The sequence below is a fragment of the Chrysochloris asiatica genome, unplaced genomic scaffold, assembly GCF_000296735.1.
Source record: "Chrysochloris asiatica unplaced genomic scaffold, ChrAsi1.0 scaffold00029, whole genome shotgun sequence".
In the NCBI taxonomy this organism is placed as follows: Eukaryota; Metazoa; Chordata; class Mammalia; order Afrosoricida; family Chrysochloridae; genus Chrysochloris; species Chrysochloris asiatica.
Window position 1 is genome coordinate 25,565,007 of NW_006408547.1, and position 10,051 is coordinate 25,575,057.

At 42.5% G+C, this 10,051-nt stretch overlaps 1 protein-coding gene across 4 annotated transcripts in view; it reads left to right on the plus strand.

The window, feature by feature from the left end:
* The window catches only part of CDC16 (cell division cycle 16), a 59,832-nt gene that overhangs the window by 38,075 nt on the left and 11,706 nt on the right, over positions 1–10,051 (plus strand). For 3 of the 4 annotated variants that reach the window (XM_006851528.1, XM_006851529.1, XM_006851526.1), the window contains exons 13-17: positions 2,508–2,660; positions 4,060–4,123; positions 5,651–5,712; positions 7,584–7,719; positions 9,405–9,495. In XM_006851528.1, the coding sequence (XP_006851591.1) occupies positions 2,508–2,660; positions 4,060–4,123; positions 5,651–5,712; positions 7,584–7,719; positions 9,405–9,495 (506 nt within the window). The remainder of the gene's footprint in view (positions 1–2,507; positions 2,661–4,059; positions 4,124–5,650; positions 5,713–7,583; positions 7,720–9,404; positions 9,496–10,051) is intronic. The other variant, XM_006851527.1, reaches the window with a different exon arrangement.

Here is a 10,051-nt window from a genome sequence, read left to right on the forward strand (position 1 = left end):
TCTTATGTTTGTTCAAAGGCTGTCTGTCTGCTAGACAGAGGTTTCCTATGTGCGATTCCGCCCCTTTTCCCCGAGACTGCCCTACCTGAGCTGTCTGGTCAGGGAAGCACCGGAAGTCCTCCTTGGGTACATATTTCTTAAGGGTTCTTCATGAATCCTGCATAGTTGATAAGGTCTTTTCTTTCTCTTTTGGCGGCAGTGTATACAACCAAACGTCTTTTCCTAGTTTCTGCATGTGCGTAAGGGATACTGGCGATATTCATCCCGGGATTGTCAGCATCCTCACTGTGTCCATTCCTGTTAGGATATCTCCGTGAGTCCACACTTCTGCCCTTAACATTCTCATCGGAGCCCTACATGAACTGTTGGCACTTGACCTCACACACAGAGAATTCTCTAAGAGCTCAGTCCTCCAGGCAAACATTCCTTATTGGTTGGCTAGACTGTTCAGTTTAACTGTGGCTTTGTGGGCTAAATTTAGATCAGGGTTTAAAATTATTTCTAGGTAGTCATTTCAATGGTTTCCCCATCCCTAGCTTCAGTGGATCCAGTAGATCTGGTTTTCATATGAGGTTGAAGTGTGTTCCTCTATTTTCCACCTTTTGATTAGGTTCTACCAGTTGGGTACTTGATTCCGAAATTCAGTAATGGTAGCAGGGCACCGTTCATTTCTGGTCTAGTTCACAGAGGAACTGAAGCTGTAGTTCATTTCCTGCTTTGATTCCTGGGTCCACTTCTGTGGTTCCTGGCACAGAGAGACCAATTGTAGCGTGGGTAGCTGCTCCCAAGCTGGTAAGACCACAGGTATTTGAAACCAGGAGGTAGACCAGAAACTCTAAAAACAACTTCAGGCTAACTGGTTGTGTAGACCCACCAAGCCATAACCCTAAAACTGCCAGCCCAGAAAGTTAATCTTGTGGAGTATTTAATTATAACTTGGTGTGGTGCTATGGGTAAATGTACTGGACTGCAAAGTCGCTTCGAGCCGTAAGGTCGGTGGTTCAACTCACCAGTCACTCCTCAGAAACCCTAATCAGGGTTGCTGTGGGTCAGAACCAACTCAACGGCACTTCACAACAACAGGTAAGATCAGTTAGATGTAGCTTTTTAATTTTGGGCTGCTGTAGCTGAAAGGTTGTATAAAACACTCTATTTGCCATTTCACTCTGTTGTTTTATTTTCTTTTCTGGTACACAGCTTAGTTATAACAGTTACATGTGTTAACTTGTGTGACCATTACCCTTGTTGTTAAGTGTATAGGGCTTCCGAGGAGCGCCTGGTGAGTTTGAACCCCCAACCTTGAGGTCGAGTGCTTACCCTCCAGTAGCTGTCAGTTCTTCCATCGACACTGAGACAAATTCACTTCTTCCCAGAGAGCAATTCCACCTCTCCCTTCCCCTTCCCACCCCTGGTGACCTGTGACCACCCTAGATTAGAACCAGAGCACATACCAGCCAGTCTGTAAATACTTACTGAAGTTCTCAGAAAGATTGTGACATTTGCTTTAATGTAATACAATAGTGTGAGAAGATGGAAATTCAAAGTGGTTCATGCTTATTGTGAGCCTTGAGCTGCCATCTCAGAGAACGGGAATGGGATTGATGTGCACACAGTTCAGTGTACGCTGGACAACAGCTGCTTACCATGGGAGCTTTTAAAGGGAGAGCCATTCAAGTTAGAAAAGTCAGACTTGCCTCACAGGGAGGTGGAGCTTGGACAGAATGTGAAGGATCACATGGTACTGAATAATTAGAGGTGGCGGGGTCTAGACTGGCCGTGTGACTTTTGTACTGGGGACAGAGACATGCTAGGCTGTAGCAGGTTGGCTCTCCTGCTTTAATGCTAATTTTTTCATTGTTAAACTTAACCCAAAAGCTGAGCTGACTGTGCCTTCAAGTCAGTTCTGACTCACAGTGACCCTAGTGACCCTGTACAGGGCCGAGAAGGGTTTCCAAGAGGATATTTTTATGGGTGCAGACAGCCTCATCTTCCTCCCTTAAGCGGTTGTGGCTTTGAATCTCGTTTTTAATCAGCCCAGTGCTTAGCCCACAGCACCACCAGGGCTCCTTGTTCTAACTGTGGTGGTTACGTGCCGGGGAGTCGCTTCCAACTCACAGCGACCCTGTATGGCATTTCCGACTTTGTAAATCTTTACGGGAGCAGAAAGCCTCATTTTTCTCCCGCGGAACAGCTGGTAGTTTCAAACTGCTGACCTTGAGGTTTGCAGCCCGATTCCTAACCACTGTGCTATAGAGACTCCTGTTGTTGGTAAGTGCCACTAAGTCATTTTCAACCCATAGCGACCCTAAGTAGGGTTTCCAACCTTGCAGCTCAAGCCAACTCATGAAATATCATTAAATGAAAAATGCTCTAAAATGTAAGAACTGTGTTTTTTTGTTACAATGGTCAGTTAAAATTGTTTTGCAGAAATAGTTTGAAACTGATCACTGAATATGTGCTGAACTGTAGTTTCTGGCGTTGAATATGTGAATTTTTGTCATGTTTAGGTGTCATTTGCCAATGCTGTATATTGGACTGGAGTATGGCTTGACCAATAACTCGAAATTGGCTGAGAGATTCTTTAGCCAAGCCCTGAGTATTGCGCCTGAGGACCCCTTTGTCATGCACGAGGTTGGCGTGGTTGCCTTTCAGAACGGGGAGTAAGTACCAAGAGGTCACTGAGCTGTTCAGACTGCAGTACTGGACTTCAGCTGACCAGGCTGACTTTTGAGTAGATTTTCATTCGGTTTTAGGACGTATGAGGTTTTTTAAATCTTGGATTTCCTTAGAAACAGGAAGCTCAGGTTTGTGTCATTCCCATATCTCAGGCCACCAGAATCTCCTCATTCTATTGCTGTGCAGTTAGTGTGTCCTCTGGTCACCCCAAGTCATCTCTCTGTTGATTACAAGTTGGGTTACTACATCTGAGAAAGGTTTTCCAAACTTCCTGAAACAAAAATACAGGAAAGCTTACAAAAGCCAGGACCTGTGTAAGGAGGGCAGGAACCTGCCAGGAAAGAAAGGCTCAAATCTGTTCATTGGATTGAGCAATAGGAAAAGGCGGAAAACCTATGAGACCTGGAAACACATAGCTGTCCCATTGACTTCCGGCTGTGACCGGTGTCCCTGGGTGAGGGGGCTTCAGAAAGTTTGTGCAAATTAATAGGCAGTTAGAAAGTAACACAGAATTTTTGCAGCCTGCTCAGACAGGTAGTCTCCACCTTGTTATACATTCAGGTTTCAATGAACTGCATTTAGGACTCACCATGTGGTGTGGTGTTTGTATGGGTTTTTTGTTTTTTTTTTTTTTTGTGTGTGTGTGTGTTTGTTTTCGTACATTTTAGCATTAGTAGTGATTTGCTGGTGTTAATCTGTTTATGCAATTTGCTGATATAATTTTCAGATGTACTGTAAGCTCCAAAGACAAAGATCTAATTTATAAAGACACTGATAATAAAAGGCAAAAGTAATGAGAACTGAAGAAACAATGAGGCATTAGACTTACCTCAGAACTGACTTAGGTAGAATGGAATTCCGTTTTCAATCAGAGACAGGCTACCTGTATTTTATGTTTTGTTACCAGTTGATTAGAAGTAAACTAATTAGAATGACCTAATCTCTGAGTGTCCTGTTCAGTCAAGGCTTTACCTATATAGCCTTGGATATTTTATAAAGTAATTCAGTGTCATATTCAGGAGAAAAATATTTACACTCTTTTGCATTAAGTTATACAGTTAATACTAGTGAATAAGTTGGTATTCCTCAGCATTGTTTGTGGGCTGTCTGTGTGATTTCTAAAATTTACTTATCTGAGCATTTTTAAAGATTTTGGAGCTTTTTTGCTTTTATGTATTTAATTATTTTGTGTATAATTAATATCTCCTAAGATCTTAAGCTTGTGTGATAAGGATACCATAAATTTAATCACTTATCTGACTTAGATTTGAATTTTAAGCAACTTGTACAACTTTACCCCATTTCGTATAGTTTCAAATTTTTCTTAAATGTTTATATTTGCTAGGTTTGAATAACATGTGACCTTTCCCTCCCCTGTTTTAGCTGGAAAACAGCAGAAAAATGGTTTCTTGATGCTTTGGAAAAAATTAAAGCAATTGGGAATGAGGTACTCTATGTCTGTCTGTGAATATATCTGTGTCCAGTGGGGAAAATGACATTGCCAAAACAATCCCATTGCCTGGGCCAATCATCTATTATCGTCACAAATGGCTTGTAGGAGAGTCAGTTGCCAACTAGCTGTTTGATTCCATGGGACCCGGTGACTTTGTTTCCAACTGAGAGGGCAGGTGTTAGGTGCATGCTTCTCAAGAGGTTGTTAGTGATAGTAATTAGAAAATATTAGATGGTTGTTGGAAATTGAGGCTATTTGATGGTTAATTTAAATTGATGAGCCCTGTATGCCTTTCTTATGTGGAACTCACAGTAGTCTCAGGGTAGCAGCAGATTCTGTTTCTGCCGGAATAGGACGAGGTGTCATTACGATTCAGACATTACGTTCGCAGCTCCTACGTGTGCCTTGGGAGCAGTGGCATGGTGGCATGGTGCTGTAGGAGAAGGATTGGACTGAAAGGTTGGAAGTTCCAACCCACCAGTTGCTCCTTGGAAACCCTGCACACCGGCGCGATGAGTTGAAAGTGAGTTGACGACACTTAACAACAACCTGTACCTGTCAGTGTTTGCAAACATTGAACTTGGTTGTATTGTGTGAAAGACACCCATGGATTTATGCTCTTGAGTTAACTTTCCAACAGGGACGAATACACAGACGCTGATATTATTTAGGACTATAGTAAGCCCTGCGTGACTGGCCCACAGTCATTTTGTTCATGGAGAGGTAAAGGTGCTCAGGAGGTAGACGAGACACCCTCGGTGGCTCTTGGTGTAAGAGCAGTGAGGGAGCAGGAGAGGTCGGCGTGGGTGTGTAGGAGGCCTAGAAGGAGAGAGCCATTAGAGAGAAGCCTAAGAGCTGCGTGTGTGACCCACTGTTTGGAATTGCTTGCGAGAGTTCTAAGTAGAAATTTCTAGTAGACCGAGGAACACAAAGGTCTGGTGTTTTCAAGGAAGGCCTGGCTGGAGGTACAGAGTTTGACTCTGAGCTTGCAAAGTCAACTAAGATTGTGCTGGAAACAGGCGTACCTCGTCATCCTCTGCGTTGCTTCATTGCACTCACAGATAATTACGTTCTCTTGCTTTTTGACAAATTGAAGGTTTGTGACAAACCCTGTGTTGAGCAAATCCATCAGTGCCATTTTTCTCAGTTCCTTTTGTGTCTGTGTCTCCTTTTGGTAATTCTCACAGTATTTCAAAGTGTTACAACACTAGTACACACCTCAAAGACTGCAGTCTGGTACAAGCTTACCTTCTGTATGCACGGAGAACCCAAAAGCTTTGTGTAGCTTCCTTGACTGTGGTACTCACTTCACTGTGATGCTTCTGAGGGATGCCTGTGCAGAAATACGCAGGCTCGGGAGGCCTCCTTTCCTTGAGAAGGAGAAGGAGAGCAGCAGATACCCTTCCTCAGGGCTGTCACAGGTCGAGGCCTGGCGGCCAGCTTGCCATAACTAAGTGTGGACAGGAACCGTGGGGGAGCGCTCTTTGGGACTCACGGGATTGGTCCTACTTCACGTTTCAGGTAACAGTGGACAAATGGGAGCCTTTACTGAACAACCTGGGCCACGTCTGCAGAAAACTAAAGTAAGTGAAGTGGAGCATTTTCAGAAGTAGACCTTGTGACCCTCAAACTGCTGCATTCTGTGGAGTCTTTCTCATTTCTATTTCATGAGCCGCCTCAGTTCCATGGTTTTGGTGGCTCAGATATAAATAAGCATTTTAAAAATGCACTACTCTTAGGAATTCATATTAAGTTAGGAATTAGAATTACTTTTTTTCAGTTAAAAATAATTGTAGTGTTCCAAATTAATCTAGAACACTTCAGACAGTGGAGTCTAATTAAACACACACCCATGTTCTAACTCTTGCTTCCTGTTAACACTAGTTTTGTAATGTGGTTAAGTGTTGTTAGGTGCCATGAAGTCAGTTCCAACTTGCAGTGACCGTGTATACAACACAACCAAGTACGACCCAGTCCTACAGCGTCCGCAGTCTTTCCTGGGTCTGAGCCCATTGTTGCCGCCAACCCTGAGCTTTACCAAGCATGATGTCCTTCTCCAAAGACTGGCCCTTTCTGACCCACAGTACGGGAGACAAAGTCTAGCCGTCCTCACTTCTAAGGGATATTCTAAGGGGCAGTATATATATTCTGTATTCTTCACCAACACCATAATTCAGGTGCATCAGTTCTTCTGTGGTCTTCCTTATTCATTGACTAGCTTTTGCTTGCATGTTGTAGAAGTGCTGTTGGGTCGGTTCTGACCCATAGTAACCCTGTGTAGGGTTTCCAAGGAGCAGCTAGTGAGTTTGAACCACTGCTTCACTCACAGTGCCACACTAAGACGCTTTTACTTGCGTATGAGAGGATTGAAAAAACTGTGGCTTGGGTCAGGTGCCCCGTACTCTGCAGAGTGGCTTCTTTGCTCTTTAACACTTTAAGGAAGTCTTGTGCAGCAGATTTGCCCAGTACAATGCTTCGTTTGATTTCTTGACTGCTGCTCCCATGAGCGTTGATTGTGGATCCAAGTAAATGAAACCTCGACAACATCAGTCATTTTTCCATTTATCATGCTGTTTTTGATCCAGTTGTGAGGATTTTTTTCCTTTTACACATTGAGGCGTATTCCATACTGAAGGCTGTAGTTTTTGATCTTCATCAGTGAGTGCGTTAAGTCCTCTTCACTTCCAGCTCATCTGCATATCGCAGGTTATAAGTGAGCCTTCCCTCCATCTTGATGCTGAGTTCTTTCTATGGTCCTCCTCCTGTAATTATTCGCTCAGCATGCAGATTGAATTCGGATGGTGAAAGGATGTAATTCTGGCACAATCCCTTCCTGATTCTAAAGCTTTCAGTATCCCCTTGATCTGTGGATAGATTCTGCATGCACACAATTACGTGTGGTAAATAGGTGGCAAATAAAAAAGGGATTGGTTGGTTACATCAGTTTAGGAAACTATGAGGCACACCAGATTTAACACAATTATTTATTGTCAGGATTTCTTGGGAGTCTTGTGCAATCCCCAAATCACACATTTGGAATGCTGCAACATTTCCCAAATGTAATTGAAAAACAGAACCTTTCTTTCACAAGCGATTTTCCAGAAAAAGTATTCCAGAGAACTTTGGGAAGTATTGTTCTGAGTGACTCTTTTGGTCCATAGAGCAAAACTCCTGGGTTGGTATTACCGTCACCTGGTGTCACAGTTAATCTTCACACGAAAGTATTGTTACCTTGATGAGCACAGTTCTGGGAACCTCTCCCATGTATCAGCAGGAATGCCCCGAATACAGATCCCTCCATGGAGCGAACATGCCAGAAATGTCTATGGGGGCTCCGGAGAGTGGGATACTTGCCATCTGGTGTAGGGAAACTTCTGTTTTGATGTAAATGAGCTCTTGATTAAGGAATGCTGCACTGATTTTCCTATAACCATTCCTTGTTCTCCTCCCACAGGAAGTATGAGGAAGCTTTGGATTACCACCGCCAGGCACTGGTGTTAATTCCTCAGAATGCGTCCACCTACTCTGCTATCGGATACATACACAGCCTGATGGGCAATTTTGAAAATGCTATTGACTATTTTCACACAGTATGTCTGTTTCCTGTATCTAACTAAATATGCTCAATGCGACTTTTTGAAACGATCTTTTCTAGGCTGTGTTTTACTCCTCAACCATTATAAAATTCTCTTTGCTACCTTGTATTTTATTCTCCTTCACAGAGAAAAACATATTTATGACTTATAGAGTCCATCAAGTTAGAAGCAAATGTGAGACTTGTCATCAGTGTGGCCTGGGTCATAAATATTCATGGGAGCCTGTTGTCATTTTGAGGGGGAAGTACAGAGTTGCTTCCACAGGGGAAGCCCTGTAGGAGCCCACAGGCTTGTACTCACGGCTCTCCTCATTAGTTTCCCAGGATTCATTTCTCTGACTAACAAGATCGTCTGCATTTATCACAAGGAGCCTCTTAGCCCACATAGCCACCTTCCATCAAATCTAAGATACCATCATTGAGCGAGATGACAGCAACAAAGAAAACATTTTGACAATTAAATTCAACATAATGTTTTTCTATCACTTAAATCTTTACACTTAGACAAAGTGTTCTTTTGGGCATATTTAAACATAGGTGTTTTTTTTTTTATTAGATATCACTCATGCACACGTGAAGAGAAAAATGTCAGTGAGATAAATTGGTTACTCAAGCGTTCACATTCACAAGTGATTATTCTGAATCACTGATGTACCCAAATGATCAGTCTTCTTTTTCCCCAAAGGTACTATCCTGGTGCCCAGTTTCTACTCTTGATTCTGGAATTTTCTCCCAAGCCTTATAGATAACTCTTCTGCATATGCTGATATTGTTTCGAGTCTCTCCTGACTCATAACCGCGGACCTGTGGTTCAGAGTCCAGTGCTGACCCCAGATCTCTGCTCCAGGGCTCCAGTTCAGTGTTAGCACTCTCTTCATCTTACTAGAAGGTTCAACACAAGGTTTCCAGACATAAGGAGTCATGCTTCTTTTTAAGTGCTTCTTATGTGGTTTGTGAACTGAAACGTCACATAGCTGGTTGTGCCCCAAGGACAACGTCCAGACTCACAGCAGTGGCTTCAGCATCGTGGTTGCTCCCCGGCTGCTGCAGTTGTAAGAAACCACCAACTGTAAGACATCCTGGATTCACAATTGTCCAACTTCAAAAACAGTGTGGCTCTGAGAGGGAATGAAATGATGGTATTTTAGGAATAGGTAGAATATGAGGAAATGCAAATTTTCAGAGGTAAATTCGTAGATACGTAACATTTTCCAAGGTTGATTAAAGGATTTTCAGGCCATAACCCTAGATGGAGCCTTGAAGTGCCACTCTGAAGCTAGTCAGAAAGCTTGGCTATATACATTTTCTAATCTTATGTAATCTAAAATGTGTATAATTGAATCTTATATAATTTACCTTCTTCTGTGGGAAAAAAAAGACTTAAAGAGCTTTTATGGGGTTAAAGTTTTAAATCTTTTTGGGAGGGGAAGTTCAAACCTAAAAAAACGAATAATGAAATGACCCTCCATGTCCCCCTTACCGACTTCACTAGGTATCTATCCGTAGTCATCTTGTTTTAACAACATTCCCACTAGCAGCTCTTCCCTACTCCCACCTTTTTTTTTTTTTCTAAGTTTTTATTGTGAATTGAGTGATAGTTTATATGGGAGAACATCGGTTTTACAAAGAATTCTTTTAAACAAAGGACAAAGGCAAACATTTTCTTCTGTTTTCTGGCAGGCACTTGGCCTCAGGCGAGATGATACGTTTTCCGTTACAATGCTTGGTCACTGCATCGAAACGCACATCGGTGACTCTGAAGCTTATATTGGTAAGGCTATGCTCATTCTTTCTGGCCTTGTCATCCAGTGTTTTGAATTCTTTCTGTTAGTAATTCATCTCTGTTTAGATGTCTCACGTGGTCATCATTCTAGCCATTCTAAGTACATTAATATCAGGGAATCCATTGATTTTGATAGGAAAATGCTGAGGGAAATAGTGACTCATCAACCATCCATTCGGTTGGAAATGGAGTGGCGCTGTAAGAATAAGCCCTGACCTGCTAACTGCAAGGTCAGCAGTTCAAAACCCACCAGCCACTCCTCAGAAATGAGACTTTTTTCTAATATGCTTAAATGACATGCAATTGCTTTAACAACAAAATCATGTATAGATGGCTGACTGACTGTGTGCATGGAGTCAGTTCTGACTCACAGTGACCCTGTATAGGACTTCCAAAGCTGTAAATCTTTACGGGAGTAGAAAACTTCCTTTTGCTCCTATGGAACACCTCGTGGATTCAATCTGCCAACTTTGTGGTTAGCAGCCCAATGCATAACCTACTAAGCCATATAGTATATGTCTGTGTGTGTGTGTATACACATATG